The sequence below is a fragment of the Schistocerca gregaria genome, chromosome 1 (assembly GCF_023897955.1).
Source record: "Schistocerca gregaria isolate iqSchGreg1 chromosome 1, iqSchGreg1.2, whole genome shotgun sequence".
Taxonomy (NCBI): domain Eukaryota; kingdom Metazoa; phylum Arthropoda; class Insecta; order Orthoptera; family Acrididae; genus Schistocerca; species Schistocerca gregaria.
In genome coordinates this window covers 421,084,933-421,108,859 of record NC_064920.1, presented here as the reverse complement: position 1 = coordinate 421,108,859, position 23,927 = coordinate 421,084,933, and the positions used below count along the sequence as shown (strand labels likewise).

Below are 23,927 nucleotides of genomic sequence, written 5' to 3'. Positions count from 1 at the left end.
CTTTTTAACATGTAAACTAAGTTCTTCAGCATATAAAAAACTGGCAACTCTTTCAAAACACTGCCATTAGTGAGTTATTACATGTCTTACAATAAAGATACCTGATCTATGCAGTATATAGAATGCATATCACATCTCTTTCATTGTTAGAACGAGTGTTAAGCACAGGTTAACAGTATGTGGGATCCAAGTCACACCAGGAAATAGGAAACAATGGAATGAACTGAAAACTCTTGGCACTGTTTTGATTTTTTACAATTAGTCATTCTGTTGCAGCAATATTAATGTTTCTACTGCTACAAATAATGCTCAAAATGACGAATGGCATCTTAGAGGCAACCATGCAGCTGTTATCTTATGGAACCCAAAATTCTTTTACGCAAGTAGTCAGAAAAGTACACAACAAATAGTTTTTGTACCAAAACAGATAGTTTGAGTAAGATGTTCTGAATCATCTGCTTGTTCAGATCTAAGTCTGTTTGATATTATGTAATTCCTAACTCCTTATGTGTCATTCAATCTGACACTGCTTTGGTGACTGGTGTACCTATTTCTCTGCATATTTCACAGAAGCAGGTTCTCATAGCATGGCCTCATGAGGCTGGGTGCCCACAACTGCAAACCTTTACATCACAAAAATATCTGAGGGGATCATCGCAATTCAATCCTGGTACCTTCAAAAATTAACCAGCAACGCTAAGTGCTGGACCAAGGGACCATTTGAAAGAAAATGCTTATTCACAACCCATTTCCATCACAGAAATATTCCATCAAGTACCCTGGTACTTCTGAAATCTGAGAGATTGCTGAAAATAATCTTCCCACCTCTACTTGAATATACTTTATACAAAGCTTTTCAGTCATCTCACATAATGCACACTGTACTTAGCAACACTAATAAATTTGTAAGTAGTAGATGAATAATGCATAAAACAGGCAAACATCTACTACACATCATGCACAATATTTTCTTTGACCACACAAAATACCAATGAACAATAAAGCAGGGGAATGCATAAACATGCCAAGTCCAAGCACAATGTGAAAACAATACAGTGAACTCATGCAAGTGCTGAGAAGGACTTGAATTAAAAAGAAACCCGAACAATAGCAATTTTGCAATAAAACAAAATAAAAAATCCAAAACATGCAGCCCTTTGCAGTTCTGCTGACAAAAGGAAATTGGTATTATTTGTATGTTAAAATGTAGATGACAGGAATTTCAGAAATTTAGTTAATTTTTCGTAAAGCATACTACATATGTTAATTATGCTGCATAGATTGTATATGAATCCAATTTATGTTCGAGACATAGCTAAAGTAAACAACGGAAAATGTCTGTTACTACTGAGCAGAGTTGGTTTTTTTTTTCAATTGCTAGTACCAGCAGAAAAATAAACTTTACAGAAGCAACATGTTCAACCCTGCCTTGCACAGTGTAAGCAAACCTCCAATCAAATACTCCATATCTACATAAGGAGCAAAATCTAATAATTTTTCCAAGAGGTCACGATAGGTTCAGAAATCTAGGCATCTGTTCACGTCATACAGGTTATGAGCAACACTTACATTCAAATTACACAGGCAGAAGCTCTTTAAACTATGTCATCCTACCAAATGCCTTGAGATGAATAATGCTATTTTCCCCACTCTGCTAATATGACTATTCACATATCAGTGCCACATTTATCGAGTGTTAACGTTCTCAAATAATACTAAAGAGCGAAACACAACTAGTTACATCCACAAACTTTAACAACAATAAAAGGGAATAAATTCTTAGTTTCCAGATTATTCCCACACCACTGTGTGCCACTTTAGACTTTCCACTATCACAAATTTTACCTTGTAGATCCTTTCATTCTGTAACCCCTCATTTTACAGACTTTGCTTATGTTTATCAATTTTTTTAGCACCTACCCAGTGACACACAATTTCCCAGACACCCTGCATATTACATTGATTACCTCTTTCAAATTCTTCAAACCCTAGTATTTAATCACCTCAGTCAAGAAGGGTGGCAGTATGTGCTACTTACTTCAACAAAATGATCAACAGTTCAATAGAGGAGCAAAAGTGTCAACACCCTGCTTGTAACACTATTACTTCAATTACTCATAATGACTATGACAAAAGATAAAACACATGTGAAGCTATAGAATGTGTCCTCACATGTAGCATGAATTTCCAGAAAAAGCAGGAAGTCCGCCAAACATAACAGCTATCACCTCTTTTGACATTAATCACAGTGACTTGGTATGTGCCAGGATTATTTTCAAATAATTGCCTGACATAACAATAATTAAGCAACAGGATAGCCACACTACATTTGTGAAAATAACATTGTATTTCTTAGATTCAGAGAAGGTGAAACATTTTCCTTATCAGTTTGGGTTACAGTTGGGAGTCCAAAGGAAGGTCTGGTGTTGAAAGATAGAGACCAAACCTAATAACATCACTGAACATTTCGGATATGTTGATTTCTACACACACACACACACACACACACACACACACACACACACACACACACACACACACAGCAAATGAAGTTGGTAATTGTAATTTTGGACACTTACTTTTCTTTGGGAATGTGCTTTATAATGTCTGATTTTGGCACTGAACTGATACACTAAGCACCACTGAAAATTTCTTATGCAAAATCTAAAAGTTGACGCTTCACTAGTGTACAAGTCATTATTTTTTATTAAACTATATCAAAATATTTGTATTGCTTAAGAAGGGACCCTTTGTATTTGCTCATGAACAAAAGTGTTTATTATCCTCACATATAAAAGACTTTTATTTTCATCCAAGTAGCATCGACTTACACTAACGTGAGTATACTTTGTATATCACTCACATGCAATATCAAACACTTTCCGTAACCAAAATAATCCAAGAATTGGTGTAATCTTATCAAGTGCAGCTTCAACCATGTGAAGTACAGATCTCTGCTTTCAGGATACTACTGGATTCTAATGATGAATATAAATCTAAAATTAACATAAATGAGTCATGACAGGTTATACCTCAGAGAATCTCTTACTACTCACTTTATTATGGGCTATTTGCAGTATTTTAATTATTTCAGAGCAGCTTGCTAGAAAGCTACTGAACTTTTGGTGAAAATGGAAATTTGCTCCTTCTCAGGAGCTTGTTTTATTCCACATGTAAGTACGCAAAGCTAAAATGATATATTATTGTGCTTCACAATAATTTTTTTTTCTCCAGAAATGCAGTTGTTAAGGTGTAGTATTGTAAGCCAATTGAAGGTTTCATAAAACATTATTTACAGTGTGAAATCCTAAATATAATTAATATCGTCAATGAAAGCTGCAAAACTCTACAATGGCAGAACCCTCTACATCATGAAGCAGTCCATCTCACATAGTGGCAGTGAAATGCGTGCAGCAGTGTAAGTAGTAAGCCGCAAGTAAAGAAAGAAAACGAATTAACCATTCTTTTTACCTCACTGTGGCTGGTCTCCTAAACACCAAAAGAAGGAGAGAAAATGCACATTAGCTTCTCTGCTGCTCACTAAACAACTTAAATAAACAAGGAATAAAACACAATCTAGTTGGTTATTCTTTCAAACAAAAGGCCGGTACTGAAAGAAACTGATAAATAGGAATTACAATCAACTTAGTAGCAAACATGCACTAATACCAAAATTAACTTTGTTCTATTACTGACAGTTGAAATTCGTGGCTACTAACTGAAGAATCAGAACTGTAACCATCATTGGACGTCTAATGCACTATCCACAGAATAACTTATGAATGTTTATGAAACAGCTTATCTTACAATAACTTGTGACCAGAAGGCTGATGGATTTTAAGACCCAAAAGAGTACTAAGAAAAATCCTGCAAGAGATTACCAAAAAATTCAAATTTATTTCTGAGGAACTTCTCCATGTCAAATTGAGACAAAACACTTGTTCGCATAAGCCAGAAACCAAAAATTAAGAAAATTCTAAATTTACATGATAACCTAGTTTTTCTGCACATTGTTCTCGGCTACTATAATTTATCATCATCATTTACAGCATGACTATTAGAGGAAAAGGGCAAACCAGCCTATAGTAAAAGAGCTGGAACATCCATTCTGAGGCTGTAAAACAACAAAATTTTTATTGTTCTGTGGATACTACACATTTAGCTCTAATGAGAAACCAATACCATATAACATGACGCCTTAAAAAAAAAAAAAAAAGGTACTTGGCCACACTTCAATTGGCAATGCAGAAGTGGAAAAGGGACAAAGGAAATGAAATGCCTCATTTAAATGTAGCAACAAACCATTCCTGGACACCATGTCTACACATGAGGAGGGAGAGGGGGAGAGAGGGGGGGGAAAGGGGGAGAGAGGGGTAAAGAGGGAGAGAGAGGGGGAGAGGTAGAGGGGGAGTGGGAGGGGGGAGAGGGGGAGGGGGAGTGGGAGGGGGAGAGGGGGAGGTGGAGAGGGGGAGGGGGAGGGGGAGGGGGAGGGGGGGAGGGGGAGGGGGAGAGGGGGAGGGGGAGAGTGGGAGGGGGAGAGTGGGGGGAGGGGGGAGAGTGGGAGGAGGGGGAGAGTGGGAGGAGGGGGAGAGTGGGAGGAGGGGGAGAGTGGGAGGAGGGGGAGAGTGGGAGGAGGGGGAGAGTGGGAGGAGGGGGAGAGTGGGAGGAGGGGGGAGAGTGGGGGGAGAGGGTGGGAGAGAGGGGGAGAGTGGGGGGAGAGAGGGGAAGAGTGGGGGGAGAGTGGGGGGAGAGAGGGGAAGAGTGGGGGGAGAGGGGGAGAGTGGGGGGAGAGGGTGGGAGAGAGTGGGGGGAGAGGGTGGGAGAGAGTGGGGGGAGAGGGTGGGAGAGTGGGGGGAGAGTGGGGGGAGAGGGTGGGAGAGAGGGGGAGAGTGGGGGGAGAGGGTGGGAGAGAGGGGGAGAGTGAGATACAACCTGGGAGAGTGGGGGGAGAGGGTGGGAGAGAGGGGGAGAGTGAGATATAACCTAGGAGAGGAAGGGCTAATATTTGGGCAACAGTCATGGGACGGTATGGAAGTAAGGCATTGTCTTTTTGTTTACGTACTTTTCTGTGATATTTATCAACCTGCATTTTATGAAAGACCCTTAACAATGAAAATATCTATTTAAGTTGAAAGAGAAGTTTCTCTACAGATCACCATATCTTTCTGCGCACTTAACACATTTTTGCAGTTGTTCTATTTCTGAAACTGAAAACAAAAACATTTATCTAGTCCCACACCAACAGATTTTCACTGGAACATCATACTTCAACTATATTTCCTCCCTTTGCAAGATACTTTTATCACCCAATCCCATTTTCCTACACCTCAGATGAAACATCAAAACCCTCACCCTCTAATGAATGGAAAAGCACTCAAAACATCTTCTAAAGAAGTTATTCAAGTTACCATCTTCTCATTATCACCATTGAATAACTCTGTCAAGAATACTGCAGCCTACAAATAACCTTTTAACACCCTTTGTTGACTTACTCTATTTCCTATGTGACCATAACATATCTACTGAAGTCTGAATCTGTAACTCACACCATGGTTGTTAATTAACATATCCACCTAATACTTAAATCCCATTCAAATACACAGATTTTCAGGAAACTTTTTTTTTTTGGGGGGGGGGGTGAGTTGATGATGCATTTATTTTAATAATAACACATTTGTGTAGGCCATCTATTATTATTACTCACTCAATTGTAAGAAGGAAGGAAGATAATTATTCAACTTCTTGATGAGGAAGTCATTGGAGACAGGACAGTTTCAGATTACGGGAGAATAGGGAAGGAAGCTGACTATGCCTCTCTCAAATATATTATCCTGATATTTATCTTAAGCGAATTAGATAAACAACAAAAACCTAAATACTGATTGCTATGTGCAAATTTCAATTACTGTCCCCTCAAATGGAAGTTGAGTGTGACTGAACTGGAATTCTTCCCATCACCTGGAAAGTGAACTCTTCTATGTCATACCTTTCAATTTGTCAGACCTTCCAAAACAACAGAAACATATCTGGTAGTCTTGTGTACAAGCAGCTGCTTATAAACTGCACTGCCCATGAAAGGCAATTGACTGGGCCCCAGCATTTCCCATATAGCTTTAATCTGTAAGTTACAACTCCCTAACCATTTTACAACATATCAAATATGGTATCTTCACTTTATTGTTCAACACATTAAATCTTATGATCACATTAGAAAAAGGTCTTCTTAGAGACAATATCAAACAGAAGTCCCATAATTAACCCTAGATATAACCAATTAATTTCATTTCTGTGACAAGACAATGAAGATAACATTCTACATTGGACTTTACTGTCACTTTGTAAATAAAAATGGAAACTATAAACTGACTTCTGCATGGGACTCCGTAATCGCCATGATATGCTGCTGCATGTGCATGTCACGAAGAAGCTTCTAGATGAGATGTAAAATGAAGCCTGCCTTCTAGTGTGCACACTTGCACTAATACATGATATTTCCAAACTATTTATCTAGTTTCATAAGACTACATTTTCTATATGAACGAAGACAGTAACTTGTGAAAAAACTTCAATGTGACCATTGAAACCAAAAGTTTATATTGGTGCAACTTGTAGCTTTCCAGTTCATTTGGTTGCTAGCGAGCGTCTCCCTAACGCAGCTGGCTTGCTTGCTTGCTTATTACCCAATGCGCGTTGAGTTGATGATATGCTTCAAGTTCTCCATTTCAATAGGTAAAACTCTGTGATTACTTTATGGTGTGATTTTCTTTGAAAGTATGGCACTGCAGCTCCTACACCTCAAAGCACTTGACGACAGCACCAGGTTTCGTCTAAAGAGAAATCCACTGGTCGTTCCCATGCGCTTATTCAAGATGCTGTGGAATGCATCCAACAGAGCTCTGCAAACAGTCTACAGAATTCTCCTTGTAGCAAAAGCAGAGAGTTACCCATTCATAATGGCGATAAACAACAATAATGTGTAAAAGTTTTGATGATTTATTCTGGGCGTACAGATGGAAGGCAAAAATTTTGTTTCATAACACAATCACAAAAGGATGGGACAAGTCTGACAATCATCTGGATGTTTGTCTCACATCCAGTGGAGGACAAACTGAACATTTGTGAAATGTAAATGAAAAAAGGGTCCAAAGTGTAATTGTAAAAGTGCCCCTGGTCTTAATGTGTGTAGTAGATATACCTCTGTAAAATTGAAACATTTTAAGAAACTTAAAACTTTGCAGTCCTATATGTAACTTAAAAGTTATCTAAAGTTTTTATCTTCATACTTGTAGTAGATATAGTCTTGTGAAATCGAATTAATCTTTCTGGAACACCCGCTTCAATGTCTGTAAATCCAACAATGGCCAGAAGAGCTGTGTGCTAACTGCACACCTCTCCATAATGCATCAAAATGAAATCTTTGGTTGAAGATTACATACAGTTGATTGGTCAGGACTGGACTGGTGAGGCCAGAGCAGCAGAGCTTTCATTCTTTTCCCCTATACATTAGATTGGATGGTGCTAACTGTGGATCCATGAAATGGACAAGAATACAGAACATACACATTTGTTAAAATGAATTCTCTTAGCTCTGCTTTAAGATAACACTTTCCGGGATTCCCTTTGATGTATTGGTCCATTTTTAATATCCAGCACACAAAAACTGACATACATGATTCTACAAAGTTCTTGAAGTTATAAGCTAGAAAATAAAACCAGTTATAAAGGCAGATACAGATCACAAGGATTCACTGTGTAGCAGTTTGCATAATCATGGCAAGAAATGACTGTCTATTAAACTACAGCAACAGTTAGAAAGATAAGACAGTTTTGGAATTCTATTATCTCTATTGCTGGATCTAAATATGAAAATGAGGAAACATGAGATCATGCAAAAGTAGCGTTACATGTAAGAAAGGAAGCAACTGTAAAGATTATTTTTTTTTTTTTTAATAAACTAAAATAATTCCCTCGTCACATCTGTAAGTATAAAAGCCCAAACTTTGCTTGATTTGTGATACTTAACATCATGAATGAACGGAAATGCTTCGTCGTCATCATTATCATCATCGTCGTCATCATTGTCGCCGACCTCATGGGTTTATAAATGAGACCACCTCTAGACTTGATGATATTCCACTCAAGCCTATTCCCTATTCAATTTGCTTATTTTTCTGTCTCTCCTAGTACATTCCCAATATGCATCTCTGCCATAAACCAAGAATACCAATATGCACTGATTGTAAACCCTATTTAGTTTACCAAAAGCACTCCACACCATTTTTACTTTTTTTTTTTTTTTTTTTTTTTGCTATTCATCAAGAGACCATCTTCAACTTCCCGTAAGAGTGAAACTCTATTATTAGTTCTGACACTTCAGTGTTAATTTGTTCCAGTCTATTATGAATGTGTTCATTATATATTATTTTTGTCTTACTATAATTTATTTGCATGATTAATTTCAAACTTGTTCTGTTACTCTTTTGCTGAAGTTAATCTGTACTAATGGCAAACAGTACAATATCATCAGCAAAATGAAGATGGTTCATTATATGTAAATTGAAGGTGGAGGGGAGGAGAAGAGAAAGAAATGAGAAAGGAAAGAGAAAGGATTGCTGATGTCAGCTGCATTGGGACATTGCGTGGAATCATCAGAAATGGGTGAAAATGTGGGCCAGACGAGGATTCAAACCCGGGTTGTTCTCCTGTTTAATACGCAGGTGAATTAACCACTGCACCATCTAAACACACAGCTATTGCAACTTTGTGGGCTATCTTGATATACCTGACAACAAACCCACACGCCCAACGAGCACTGCCAACCGCAGTCCCTGTCCATTTCCTCCATGCTCAATACTAGGAAATTCCTGCAGGACGCAGGATGTACTTGTGCATCCGCACTGAAGACAGTGGATCCACTGCCCATCTAGCCAAATAAATTAAATGAATGCTTGGTGTCGGTTCTTTCAAACATGTCTGACATGCAGCTGACATCAGTAATCCCTTCTCCTTCCTTTCCTCCCCCCCCCCCCCCCCTACCCACCTTCAATTTACATATAATGTATCACAGCTGCAGATTCTGCGTTGTGTCTGTTCTTTTCGGCATGTCTGAAACAGCCGGTACCATACACTGACAGACCTAAATTGCCTAGATTGGCAACGGATCCACCCTCTTCATTGCCGATGCATAAGTATGTCTGACCTCGTGCAAGAATCTCAGAGTGGCAAGCTTGGAGGGAATAGATAGGGACTGTGGGTAGGTGGTGTTCAGTGGGAGCACGGGTCAGTCGTCTGTCGTAAGGCATACCAAGATAGTCCATGCAGTTTGCGAACACTGTGTGCTAGTTTGCACAGTGGTTAATGTACCTGCCTAGTAAGCAGGAGATACCAGGTTCGAATCCCAGATGGGTCCACATTTCCCCTTGTGGCCACTGATTCCACGAAATGTCTCTAAGCAGTTGACATCAGTAATCCCTTTCCTTCTCTATATCCTGCTATTCACATTCAATTTACGTATACTGTATCACTGCTGCACATTCTGCATGGTGTCTGATCTTACAGACAATGGTGACTGTTCTTTCAGAGTGTTCGCAAGAACAGACACCACACGTTCATACAAGAAAATAGTTCAACTACATCCCTGTTACATGTGTTCCTTCTTGTTTTTCCAGTCTAAGTATGAAACATAACCTCCTTGCCCAATTGCCCTTCTAATTCTGAATTTCTCAGTATCCTAATGAAGTGTAATGGAACCTGCAGCATTGACATAGGTATTTTTATGAACAGTAACTCAAGTTGAAACATTGCCTTGTTTCTCAAGGATTACTAGACCACATTTTGTTGAAACTGTCAAAACCTCCACAATTAAAGTGAGAGAGAGCCACTGGTGAAAGTAAAGCCTAAGGACAAGCTGTGAGTCACAGGTGGGCAGTTCATTCAGTACGAGTATTATCTACAACAGGCAAGGATTTAGGTTGAAATCCCAATCAAGTACACAGTTTTCATCTGCAAGACAGTGTCATGTCAAAAGCACTCTTGTTATTTAAGTCCCAAAATACAGGCAATTCATGCTCTTTGTTCTGTTGTATTATTTTGTTCACTTCTGTCATTTTGTTTACTTTCGCAAGCATTTATTGGATAATACTTATTTCTAAAGCCGTCTCATCTCTCTCTGCCAGATTAACCTGATCAAAATATAATGCTGTTTCTGCATTTCTGGTAAGAATTTTAGTAAATATTTTTTACATTAAGGAGATGGGCATATGCCCCAGTTCTGAAAGCCAAAGAAATTACAGTATCATTTCAGTTTAGGGGAATTGTCTTTCCTATCCTTATATTTGTTACAATATTCTTAACTACATCTTCCAGTATTTACCTGACTTGAAAGATTACCATGAATATAAGACAAAAAACCAACTCCTCCTACACGCATGCACGGGGGCACGCACTCACACACGCACTTTTTAAGAAATACTTGAGAAATTTTTATTTGTAAAAAATTGTGACTACTCAAAATTATAGATGGTTATTAATACAAAGTTTCTAAAGAGCTGCTTTGAAAAGTTGGCATTTTACGAGGGGGAAATAAGTTTCCCCAGTCAACTGTGGGCAGAGTTGTGTGATATGGGCAAAAGACAACACGGCAGGTGAACGTGCATGTGCAAGACACCGATACACCATTGGGTAGAGGTTGACCATGATCAAGCAGATGGCGCTGTCACAATTCCTGCACAAAGCGGAGGCCAGCAGCTCAGTCTTTTCCCGGAGCTATGGAGAGAAGGTGCGTTTTGGACTTAGGGTCAAAGGCGGAAGTGAGAGCTGTTATCCGCTATGAATGGTCACGTGGAGTATGAGGCACTGAAATTCATAGAAATTCCTGGGTCTTACATCATGATAATGCACCTGCACATTCATCCCTGTTGATGCATGACAATTGCACAAAAAACCAAAGCACTGTGCTGGCTCACGCTCCATACTCTTCAGTCCTGGCCCCTGCGGACTGTTTTTTTTATTTCCAAAGTTGAAAACTGTTCAAAGGACAGAGATTTGCAGTGATAGATGAGATAAAAGAAAATTCGAATATGACGCTTCGCGCAACCTGGCAGGAGGTGTACCGAGACTGCTTCTGGAACTGGAATAGCATTGTGAGCAGTGTATCAATTGTGGAGGAAAGTATTTCTGAGGAGACCATGCACAACAAGTAAAAGGTAAGCACAGAAAGATTTTGAAGACAAAGTTCAAGAATTTTTTTGAACACCGTATTTACTCGAATCTACGCCACACCTGAAAAATAAGACTCGAAATCAAGTCAAAAAAATTTCCCGAATCTAAGCCGCACCTGAAATTTGAGACTCTAAATTCAAGGGGAGAGAAATATTTTTGGCCGCACCTCCAAATCGAAACAAAGTTGGTCCATTGTAATATGAGACACAATTTAGTTCGAATGAATGAAGATACAGCTACAGTAGTTTGGTTCGAAACGTAAGCTTAGCAGTTAATCTTTACCAGGTAGCCATTGCTATGTGTCAGGCACTCCGTCTGGTTTGAATTGATTGCTTATTTTTCTATGATCTGCTAAGTGTCGTTCTCTTTGTTATAGGTGTTTATGTCACTGTAAGCTGAAGATGCATTACTGTACTGTGTCATGCAGGTTTGTCGCATTCTGATAATGAGTGTTTACGGCATGGCTTGCTTTTGTGCATGCTACCGCCGCTTTATATATATCAAGCGGGAAAGCGCCAGTAGACAGGCACAATAAAATAACACACAAACACACACACAAAATTTCTAGCTTTCGCAACATCTCATTAGCAAAACAATGGCAAGAGACTGCTATTTGTTGTTACTTACACTGCTGCTTTCTTTGATAATAATCAACAAGAAACAAATAATAGGCTGCGTATAATAGAAGATGTTCTGAACGAGAGATTAGCAAAAATTTTTCTCCGTTTGAAAATCTTTGCAGATGCGTCCTTTAGCACATTACATTCTGCACAGAGATTAGAGTCATCTTAGATTTAAAAATCTAGTCAATTGCCGTGCTTCATGTCTGACTGTATCACTATTACGCATAAGAATAATACGATATAAACATGACATGATATGTATATTCTTCCGCGTTTGCTGTTGTCTCACTCTAGTTTCGTAGTTTATTAGGCAGACGGAATTTAAATGGGACAGCAGCAAACAAGAAAGAATACGTGGCAAAATGATTATATTCGTATTATTCTCATGATGAAGAGAATACTGCATGTGATACACAATTCATAAAAGTTCCTATTAGCAACAATCTCTTCTCACAGGTAGGAATAAATTCAGAGCACAGAGTTGGTCATATTGACAAACATCCCTAACAGTCTTGCCAGTCGGATTTTCATAGTACATTGAAACACTGCAACATTCGAAGATGAACAATACGAAATTTGTATTTACTTTGATGGATAATCTATGAAAATGCAGTGATCGAAACTCGGGGCAGAGGAAAAAAAGCTTGTCTTTCACTTTTTTTTTTAATTTACTGACGCAGAGGTTTTGTCGCCAGTATTTACCTTTGTGCCTGCAAAGCATGCCTGTGTAGCGCTACATATATTAGACTGCAGAAGTTAGTTGTGGCGGCACCTACCAACATTTTTCAGAACTTCTGTTTACTTTGCACTCTATTCTAAGCCACAGGTGGTTTTTTTGGATTACAAAAACAGGAAAAAAACTGCAGCTTATATTCAAGTAAATACGGCAGACCTCATATACTTTATTTCATGGACTATAAGATGCATTTTTTCCTTCACACAAGTGCCTCCAAAATTCAGGTGCGTCTCATATTAAAAATTAATACAAAATTTCCTGTGTTTGATTTAAAATTCGCAGCAGTCTTAAAAATAATCACACATTTGATGCACCAGAAAACCTCTCTCTATCTGGCAAGACTGGATTCAACTGGCAGCAGCAGGACCACACCGATGAGATGAACATGAGTTGCGGGATTCACAAGCTGGCTGACATTATCTCTCTCTTGCCCCTACCCTATGATTTGTCACTCCAGTTTACAGTGCCAGTGAACTTTAATTAAAACTGATTTGTGTTATCAGTAACAGTACAATATTTTTCCTGGTACAGGATGTATGCGTGGACAAGGAAAAAAGATTCCCAGATTTTTCTCGGATTTCCTGGTTAAAAATACACTTTCTCCGAACTGAAAACACACTTTTTCCATTTTTAAGTGACAGTTAACTTTCCCTCCGAACTGTAAAACTTTTAAATCCTTTGAGCTACATGTTTTGGGGAGATCTTTGATGTGCAGCAACACTTACACTGGATATTTTCGTATTACGAAAGTACATATATGAGTTCAACCGAACACAGCATGTTAGTTTCCGAAACATTGCAATCAAAGATTGTGATGCGCTTTTGTACGCCAGCCATAGCTCATGTCACGTGATCACACCAGGCAATGATAGCAGATCTTCAGAGAATAGGACACGTGATGTATTTAGCCAACAGCAGCACACTGTTACGAAGTGCGAACACACAAATAGGAAAACTTAATAGTTGAAATTGGTATATGTAGTGCAGTTAGAAAAAAAGCTAAGCTTTCACATATAATATGTCTTTTTTGCACGTGTTAATCTTTAAGATACATTATGCTAATGTGCCTGTAATAATGTAAATAATGATGTAAATGTGCGGTCTTCTGGGCTTTTCTTCTAAGTTTCTAGACTTCAAAGTGTTAAGCTTTAAATGAGAGTCAAACACTCTGTGATTTAAGAAATTCAAAGGACATTCTTGCACATAGCATAATTCATCTTGCGTAAAATGAAATTTACTTTGAAAGTAATGCTTTCCAAAACAACATTCACAATGTTTTCCCGGAACCTGTTAGAATTCATTTCAGCAGTTGTCAGTGAGCACCAAAAAACAGGTGTTACTGTGCTGCACAACTGCGACGACATAGGAAGCACGTACACATAGGAAGCACGTACATAGCATTAAGAGATCTTACATAGCATTAAGAGACCTTACACTATGTCCTAAACGAAATAGGACATCAGATGATAGTCCGAGAACATAGGAATTTTGTAAATCATACTAAAATGTCTAATTCGGCTTAAAGTGCACATTCGTAATGTCCAAATTCACAAAGATGTAGGCCACAACATATATTAAGCTTTTCAGAGTGGTTTTCAGGATGCAAATTTTCTTAGAGTACCAGTTCTGTATCATCTCATGTTTGGTCCTTCATTGTGTCATAATGGCATACATGCCAGATGATGAAAATGTGCATTTGAAATTCAACAAACAGTTGAAACTAGCCAATCGTGGAGAATGAAACACTTTGTTTCCAAATAAATAATTGTCCCTGCAGAAAAGATTAATAAAAGACATAATGTGACTGCCAAAAATGTAGAACTAAAATAAAATCAGAAAACAAACTGGAAACATATGCTGCCTTTGGTAATTATGTGAATGTATTTTAATTCACCTGATAGCTCCCGCTCACAGAATTTGATTTTGTTTTCATTTGACGTGAGAACAGTAAACGAAGCTAGCTAGTTTCATGATTGGGGGGGGGGGGGGGGGGGGGGGGGGGAACGAGGGGAGGGGGGGTTTAATTCATGTGATGCATGCTATTTAAAGTAATAACATACCAGTATGCAGAACATGGAAACAGAGCCACTGAGCTATATTTTAGCCTTCCACCAACATAAAAAACCATTCACAATTGGCAGCCTAGATGAATTGAAAAAAAATGGCACTGAAATTAATGCAAAAATGATTCTAATACATGGTTGTAAGCTAGCACTACAGTGGAATTAACCAACTTTAAAGGTGGAGATGGTTGGAGCTACAGGTTTATTAAGCTTCATGGACTTAGCATGTGAATGAAAACCAAAATGTGTCATAAAATGCCATGAGAGTGTGAGAAGAAAATATTATCTTTCCACTACTTTCTTATTCAACATCGAAAGAAAACCAGTGCGGAAGTAAGCAAAATAGCGAATCTCTTCTGATATTTGATGTGCCGAGTAACACAATTGTTGCCATGGAAGGTGCTAAAACTGCAACTACAAAAACAAGTGGACATGAAAAAATGCACTACACTGTTATCCTTTCATGTTGTGTTGTTGGAAATAAACTTAATCCAATCATCATTTTCAGGTGCAAAACAATGTCAAAATCTTCTGATATACCGGCAGGAGGTGTTGCTCACATACATGACAAGGGTTGGATGGACGGGGATGGTATGAAATTATGGATTAACTGAGTGTGGAAGAGAAGGAAAGGTGCTTTATTGAAGAAGCATTCTCTTCTTGAGCTAGATCAGTTTAATAGCCACTTGGAAACTTCTGTGAAACAGAAACTGAGACAGGGAAATACAGAGCTTGTTCTTATTCCAGGAGGACTTGCTTCACAACTGCAACCTCTTAATGTCTCGATAAATAAACCACTTAAAGTGTAAATGAGAGAGAAATGGAACAAATGGATGAAAACCAACAAATTCATGCTCAAGGGAGCTTTAAAATGACCTACAATCAAACAAGTCTGACAGTGGATAAAACAGTCATGGTCTAGAGTGAGAGAAGACATTATTGTTAATTTTTTCAAAAACTGCGGCATTAGTAACACTCTCAATGGCAAAAATCTTATATACGAAGAGAATGGTGATGGTGGTGATGGAGGAGGAGGAGGAGGAGGAGGAGGAGGAGGAGGAAGAAGAAGAAAATAATTCAGATGACAATTTTTAGGGATTTAAAGGTCAGCTCGGTTTTATAAACTAGGAATTTTTTTGTAGTCAAACTTTACAATCTAACAATAAAAAAGATAAAAATCTTATTTTAAAAAACTACTTAAAAATTAAGGTGTATCTTATAGTCCATAAAACATGATACTACATCATCTTCTGAGCTATCCACAGCATTGGATATACAGCATTTTTTGAATCCTTACATTATAGATGGACTTGAAATTTTGCTCATGGCAGTAAGGATCCACCAATCCAGATAAGATGTTGAAGGTTTCTTTTAACCCTTCCAACAATGAGAGCATTGTCTCCTTGAAGAAGCCAGTCACAATGAAGCTTTGCTGTCCATCCCTTTCCTTTGCATCTAAACGTATGGGGGCATCTTCCTTCCATACGCAAACGGGCCAACATTAGAGTTTTCATGTTGACAGTAACATTTGATGACATATCGAAATAAACAGATGCGTGATTGGTGTTACCCAAATGGGCTAGCAAATAGTCATACTGTTTTCTTGGATTGACTATATGGCACTGATACAAATTGAATTGTGCAATACAATCAGTTGAAAAATTCGTTTTTATCACCAGTACCTTCCTTTGGATAAGTCAGGAAGCCTTTGTTGTGTTCCCCCACACATACTGGAGAATCTGCTGCTTCAGTCAATGAAAACTTCCTTACTTTGGTCCCTGAACTGTGGCTTGTAAAAAGGAAGTTCTTCAGTTTATTCTTCACTTGATAGTGCTTACAAATACCTGATAGCACCTAGAAACATCTGCTTCTTCAACAACAAATTTCCTTCCTGCTGCACAGTTGTTTGAGGCCTCTGAACTGTGAACCAACATTGGCTGAAAATTTCCATCCAATTGTCTGTGTGAACCAACTGTGACCTGTGAATCCATAGTTCTACTGTTCATGATTGTGATTTGCATCCATGATCATCTTCTCCTTGAAACATTTCTGCTTATGCAGATCATTCCCACAGCCTCTTCCAATGCTCTCTTTTGTCGCATAGTCTATTGTTCAGCATTTCCTCCCATTATAGTCCTCTTCGATCCTTCACCTAGTCTCTCCATGTTGTCCGTGGTCCTATAATCTGGCTTTATCAAATTCTATCCAATCTAGAGTTTTTGGCCTTTCATTTCCCATTTTTTTTAACAAGGCCAAACCATTTCAGCTAATTTCTATCACTAGTTTTCTTTAGGAGATTGATCTGAAGCATGTTTCACCTTGTTTCAGTTCTTATCATACTCCTTGTCATCTTTCCCACAACCCCTTGTAAAAATTGATACTGCAGGATGCAAGCAGCAGTCTGGAGGGAGCAGGAAAGGGGAAGGGATAGTAGTGTACGGAAGAGGAGGAGGAGGAGGTGAGGGGGGGGGGGGGGGGGGAGACAAACACTGTCTGGTGGAGTGTGCAGGGACTAACCTGCAAACAGGCACAGCACCAGGAGAATGTGGGACAGGGAGATAGGAAAAAAAAAGAAGCAAAAAAGGAGAGGAGCAGAAAAAGACAGGCGGATGCATTGGTAGAGGGCTGCAAATAAACAGGGTGGGAGATGAGAGTGGGGAGGAGTTGATAGAACAGAGGGGCTGGAAACTGTTGGGTGGAGAGTGTGGGTACAGTATGTTGCCATAGGTTGAGGCCAGGATAATTATGGTAGTGGAGAATGTGTTGTAAGAGTAACTCCCATCTGCGAGTTCAGAAAAGCTGGTGGTAGAGGTACGGATCCAGATGGCTCAGGTAGTGAAGCAGCCACTGGAACCAAATGTGTTATGTTCAGCTGCATGCTGTGCTACAGGGTGGCCATAGTTTGGTTACACCCGTTCATCCTGATGGACAGCTGATTGGTAACCATACCAATACAAAAAGCTGGTGCTATGATTACAGCAGAGCTGGTAAATGACATGACTACTTGCACAGCTGGCCTGGCCCCTGATGGGGTAGGATAGACTTGTGAAGGGACTGGAATAGGAAGTGCTGGGAGGGTGGAGTAGGTGGGTTTGTATCTGGGTCTTCCACAGGAATATGATCCTTGTGACAAGGGTTTGGGATTGGCATAGGGGTGGACTAGGATGTTGTGGGGTTGGGTGGGCAAGGGAATACCACTTTAGTAGGGGTGGGAAATATCTTGTGTAGGATGTCCCACATTTCAGGGCATGATAATAGGTAATCAAAGCCCTGGCAAAGGACGTGGTTCAATTGTTTCAGTCTGAGGTGGTTCTTGGTGGTGGTGGGAGGATTGGGGAAATGGGAGATCTGTTTGCTGACTAGGTGTGGAGGATAGTGCCTATCTGTGAAACTTTGGTGAGACCCTTGGCATATTGAGCAAGGGAGTTTTTGTCACTGCAGGTAAATCATATTCGGGTGGCCAGGCCATACGGGAGGGATTTTTTGGTGTGAAACGGATGACAGCTGTCACAATGCAGGTACTGTTGGTGGTTGGTGTTTAATGTGGACAGAGGTGTGGATGGAGTCATCAGAGCGGAAGAGGTCAACATTTAGGAAGGTGGCAGGCTGAGTTGAGTAGGACCATGTGAAGTGGATAGGAGAAGAGGTGTTGAAGTTGTGAGGGAATGAAGATAGGGCACCTTGGCCCTGAGTCCATATCATGAAGATTAGATCAATGGGTTTGCTGTTTTAGTAGACTAGGAAGGTTCCCTCTAGATGGCCCATAAAAAGGTTAGCATAGGAGGCTGCCATGCGGGTGCCCATGGCTGTGATGCAGATTTATTTATATACCTTCGCTTCAAATGAGAAGTAGTTGTGAGGTTAGGATGAAGTTAGTAAGGTGCATGAGGAACAAGGAATGAGGTAATGAGTTTGGAGTTTGAAGGATGTTGAGAAAGGTAGTTTTCAATAGAAGTAACACCATGGGCACGAAAATGTTGTTGTCTAGGAAGGCAGCATCAAAAGCAACAAGTAGGGTTCCAGGAAGTAAAGGGAGGGATGGTGGAGAGTCAAGGAAGAAAGCAGTTGGTGTCTTTGGCGTAGGAGGGTCAATGGACATTTAGTTGGAGGTATTGGTCAATGGGGGCAAAAATTCTTTTAGTGGGGGGCACAATAACCAGCCACAATGTGGCTTCTAAGATTGTTGGGTTTGTGGATTTTGGGGAACATGAAGAAGGTGGGTGTGCAGGGTGGGGTGTCCTTGGTGTGAGAAGGGAAATGGATTCAGGAGAGATATTCTGGGAAGGGCCCAAGCCTTTAAGCAGGGATTGGAGTTTGTGTTGACTTCTGGGATGGGATCACTCTGGCAGAATTTATGGCCTGAGGAGGCACCTAATTGGCAGAGGCCTTCTGATGATGTCTTCAGGGTCTGGACTCAGGGTCAAGACACCCTACCTTCGTTCCTTCACAACCTCAACACCTTATCTCCCATCTGCTTCACATGATCCATCTCAACCCAATGCGCCACCTTCTTAGATGTACCACCTCCTCTGATAGCTCCATCTGCACCTCTGTCCACATTAAATCCATCAACCAACAACAGTACCTGCATTTTGACAGCTCTCATCCATTTCACACAAAAAAATCCCTCCCATACAGCCTGGCCACCCATGGACGGCATATCACATTGACAAAAACTCCCTTGCTCAGTATGCTGAGGGTCTCACCAAGGCCATCACAGACAGGCACTACACCTCAGACCTAGTCCACAAACAGATCTCCCATACCATACCCCTCACATCCCCAATCCTCCTGTCACCCCCAAAGACCAGCCACAAAGGAGTGTCCTTTTCATCACCCATTACCACCCCAGACTGGAACAAATGAACCACAGCCTTCGCTAGGACTTTCATTACCTGTACTATGTGATCAAAAGTATCCGGACACCTGGTTGAAAATTACTTACAAGTTCGTGGCACCCTCCATTGGTAATGCTGGAATTCAGTATGGTACAAGCTCACTCTTAGCCATGATGACAGCTTTGACTCTCGCAGGCATGCGTTCAATCAGGTGCTGGAAGGTTTCGCGGCGAATGGCAGCACATTCTTTATGGAGTGCTGCACTGAGGAGAGGTATTGATATTGGTCAGTGAGGCCTGGCACAAAGTCAGTGTTCCAAAACATCCCAAAAGTGTTCTATCGGATTCAGGTCAGGACTTTGTGCAGGCCTGTCCATTACAGGGATGTTGTTGTCATGTAATCAATCCGCCACAGGCTGTGCATTATGAACATGTTCTTGATCAAGTTGAAAGATGCAATCGCTATTCTCAAATTGCTCTTCAACAGTGGGAAACAAGAATGTGCTTAAAACATCAATGTAAGCCTGTGCTGTGATAGTGCCATGCAAAACAAAAAGGGGTGCTAGCCCCTTCCATGTAAAACATGACCACACCACCACCTCAGAATTTTACTGTTGACACTACACACACTGGCAGATGACGTTCACTGGGCATTTGCCATACCTACACCCTCCCTGCCATCGGATTGCCACATTGTGAACCACGAGTCATCACTCCACACAATGTTTTTCCACTATTTAATCATCCAATGTTTACACTCCTTACACAAAGCGAGGCGTAGTTTGGCATTTACCAGCGTGATGTGTTGCTTATGAGCAGCCACTCGACCATGGAATCCAAGTTTTCTCACCTCGCACCTAACTGCCATAGTACTTGCAGTGGATCCTAATGCAGTTTGGAATTCCTGTGTGATGGTCTGGATAGATGTCTGCCTATTATACATTACGATTCTCTTCAACTGTCAGCAGTCTCTGTCAGTAAACAGACATAGTTGGGCCCGCACACTTTTGTGCTGTACGTGTCCCTTCACATTTCCACTTCACTATCACATCGGAAACAGTGGATCTAGGGATGTTTAGGAGGTGGAAATTTAACGTACAGATGTATGACAAAGGTGACACCCAATCACCTGACCACTTTCGAAGTCCATGAATTCCGCAGAGTGCCCGATTCTGCTCTCTCACGATGTCTAATGACTACTGAGGGTGCTGATATGGAGTAGCTGGCAGTAGGTGGCACCACAATGCGCCTAATATGAAAAACATATGTTTTTGGGGGTGTCCGGATACTTTTGATCACATAGTTTATGTCCTGCCCTGAAATGAGAGACATACTACCCCAGATATTTCCCACTCCTCCTAAAGTGGTGTTCTGTTGCCCACCCAGTCTCCACAAAATTCTAGTCCATCCCTATGCCACTCCCAATCCCAACCCCTTGGCACAAGGATCATATCCCTGCAGAAGACCCAGATGCAAAACCAGCCCAATCCACCCACCCAGCACTTCCTATTCCAGTCCGGTCACAGGTTTATTCTATCCTATCAGGGACCAGGCCACCTGTGCAAGCAGTCATGTCATTTACTAGCTCTGCTGCAATCATTGCCTAGCTTTTTATATTGGTATGGGTGTCAATCAGCTGTTCATCTGGGTGAACAGTCACCGACAAACTGTGGCCAAGAGCACAATAGAGCATCCTGTGGCACAACATGCAGCTGAACATAACACATTTTGTTTCAATGGCGGCTTCACTACGTGAGCCATCTGGGTCCATACCTCCACCACCAGCATTTCTGAACTGTGCAGATGGGAATCATCCTTACAACACATACTCCGCTCTTGTACTTATCTTGGCCTCAACGTATGGTAACATACTGTCCCCACACCCTCCACCCAATAATTTGCAACCCCATCTGTCCTATCTCCTCCCCATTCTCATCTCCCACACTGTTTACCTGCAGCCCTCCGTCAACACATCGGCCCATCTTTCCCCACTCCTCTCCTGTTTTTGCTCCTTTTATCCCACCTCTCTGTCCCACACACTCCTTACTCTATGCCTGTTGGTAGCTTAGTCCCTGCACATTCCACCAGACAGCGTTCATCTCTCTCCCCACCTATCTGCTATCCCTTCCCTTACCCCACCCCCTCCAGACTGCTGCTAAAACCCCACGGTATAGTTGCATTCCAGCCCAAGATGCTGGAGTTGGCGGTCGCATGTGTGCGATGTGTCCTTGCGCGCGTGTGTTTTTTACTAACAAAGGCTGTGGCTGAAAGCTTCATGTAAGTATCTCTTATTCGTGCCTGTCTGCAACTTGACATGCCTCATTTACAGTTAAGTAGCTATCTGTCTTTTTCCTTTCATTGCTGTTAAGCATGGCAGATATCGTAAAAAGCAAGATATGGGGGGATGCTTTCCGTTGGTTGCTACACTGAAAAATTTGCTACCTGCTTGACATTACCCTCCGCACATTTGCCCTAGTGCTCTGTCAATCTGTTGCCACTGCCTAAATTATCAAATTAAATCTGCAAGTGACCTTAACTGCAACAGCTTCATCTTCAACTATAATATGAGTTTTATATTAAGCTTTTTCACAATGTAAGAACATGGCCTTGGCAAAGACAACTTAATACGCAAATCTGCATATTTTTTTAATGACGAATTTGAGAAAAAATTTCCGGCTTATAGTCAGGTAAATACAGTAATTAGGGACTCCGTTAGAATCATTTCTATAATACATGACTTCCTCTTACAAGCAAAACTTAAAATAATTAACAGATTTAATACCCCAGTTCTCTACATCCAATCTCCTTGAGCTTTTTCTTTCATCAGTGGTGTCATATTTTGTTGCTTTGCATAAAATATTTTCTAAATGTAACCCATCTTACAACAGAATGTTGCAGTTATCAAACTACAGCAGCATGGTGGATATTTTATCTTAAGCAAAAGTTGATATCTTCACACACACACACACACACACAAACACAAACAAACTAAACAGATAAAAGGATAGCTTTCACTACTAGGCCAAAGTTTAGCTGTATTGACTATAGAGGGAATTCATGAGGGAGTCACGCACTAAAAAAATCTTTGACACATTGAGTGGGTCACATCAGATAAATCGAAAGAGCTTGAAATATATCTGAAGTCTACATTAGTTCTTACAACATGTTTATATGCACTGTCCTATAAGAAAATAGCTCAAGAAATGTGTACAAAGAAGGCAGACATTTCAGACTTCAACTTCTATTGTGTACTGCTTCTGTACAGATGGCCCACAATTCAGGGAAGCCATGGTTGAAAGGCTAATCAATATACGCCATTCCACGAGTTCATCTGGTATTAATCGTGTACCTTAGGGAAAGGTGTTCAAACATAAAGCCTTTTATATGTATAAGGCCACCATCACAGACCAACATCCTACAAGACTACTTGGAATAGATGATTTGTTGCAAACTGGCAAATCATTTTGTTCATAACAAACAAATGCAAGAAACATCTCTGGTTTGACACCAGAGGTATAGTGCTGGAAAGAATTCAGCGTGCGCAGATGACTTCATCCATTCAATGATCCCCTAAAATTTTGATGAAGTAGTCTGTCGGCCTATGCTTATGTCAATTTCATGACTGAATGTCAAGATTATGGCCGGTTTAATTTTCTTTAGTTGAAACATTCTGAATATACACCACTACTGTAGCATTATGCTCCAGGAAGGCTGCAATTTCACTATACAATGGCTAAAAAATGTCTAAATTACGTAGTTAATACAAACATTTGACTTCCTTTAAAATTAAGAAGCGACAGCAATCTCCTTTACTACTAGCATAGCACCCAATGCTTCGCTTGTATAGGCTGTATGGCTTGCACAGATTTATTTTTATTTAATCAAATTTTTATCTTGTTCACAAACTACAACAGTTTCTAAACTTTTCATGCTAACTGAGGCTGTCAGTATATGCATGGTCTTTCCTGAATGTACTTCTCACCATAAAGTGAGTCTGGCTGCCGGATTTGAAAGATCCACATCCTCTCCAAGTATAAGTTTCTGTCTTTAGTAGTTTGGGCTGTGTGACAATGAGTCATTGAGTATGTCTGACAGGACGCTGCCTTTTACGTATAAAGATTTGCCATGTACAGACAATGTAACAATGTATGCAACATTTTCAGTGCACACACACACACACACACACACACACACACACACACACACAATTTAAAAGTGATTCCACAATATCCTTATACATCAATTGGATATAGAAATAGAAATTAAAAACAATGTGTACAATACACATTACTAGCTGTTCATTTAACAACTACAAATAATGTAAGAAGTTCCAAAATTACTCCATAACTGAGCATCTGGTAATGTAGCATTGGATCATAAACCATGAGGCTCTGGTCAGCAGGCTGGAACAATGAACCTCCACAGAAAATTTCCTTGTCCTTTACCTG

General features: G+C 40.2%; 1 protein-coding gene across 9 annotated transcripts in view; it reads right to left on the bottom strand.

Annotated features, from left to right (window-relative positions):
* The window catches only part of LOC126350377 (AP-1 complex subunit gamma-1), a 157,074-nt gene that overhangs the window by 59,951 nt on the left and 73,196 nt on the right, over positions 1-23,927 (bottom strand). For 6 of the 9 annotated variants that reach the window (XM_050002509.1, XM_050002511.1, XM_050002516.1 and 3 more), the window contains one exon: positions 3,472-3,489. The exons of the other annotated variants lie outside the window; for them this stretch is intronic. In XM_050002509.1, coding sequence (XP_049858466.1) covers positions 3,472-3,489 — 18 coding nt within the window. The remainder of the gene's footprint in view (positions 1-3,471; positions 3,490-23,927) is intronic. 9 annotated transcript variants of the gene reach the window in all.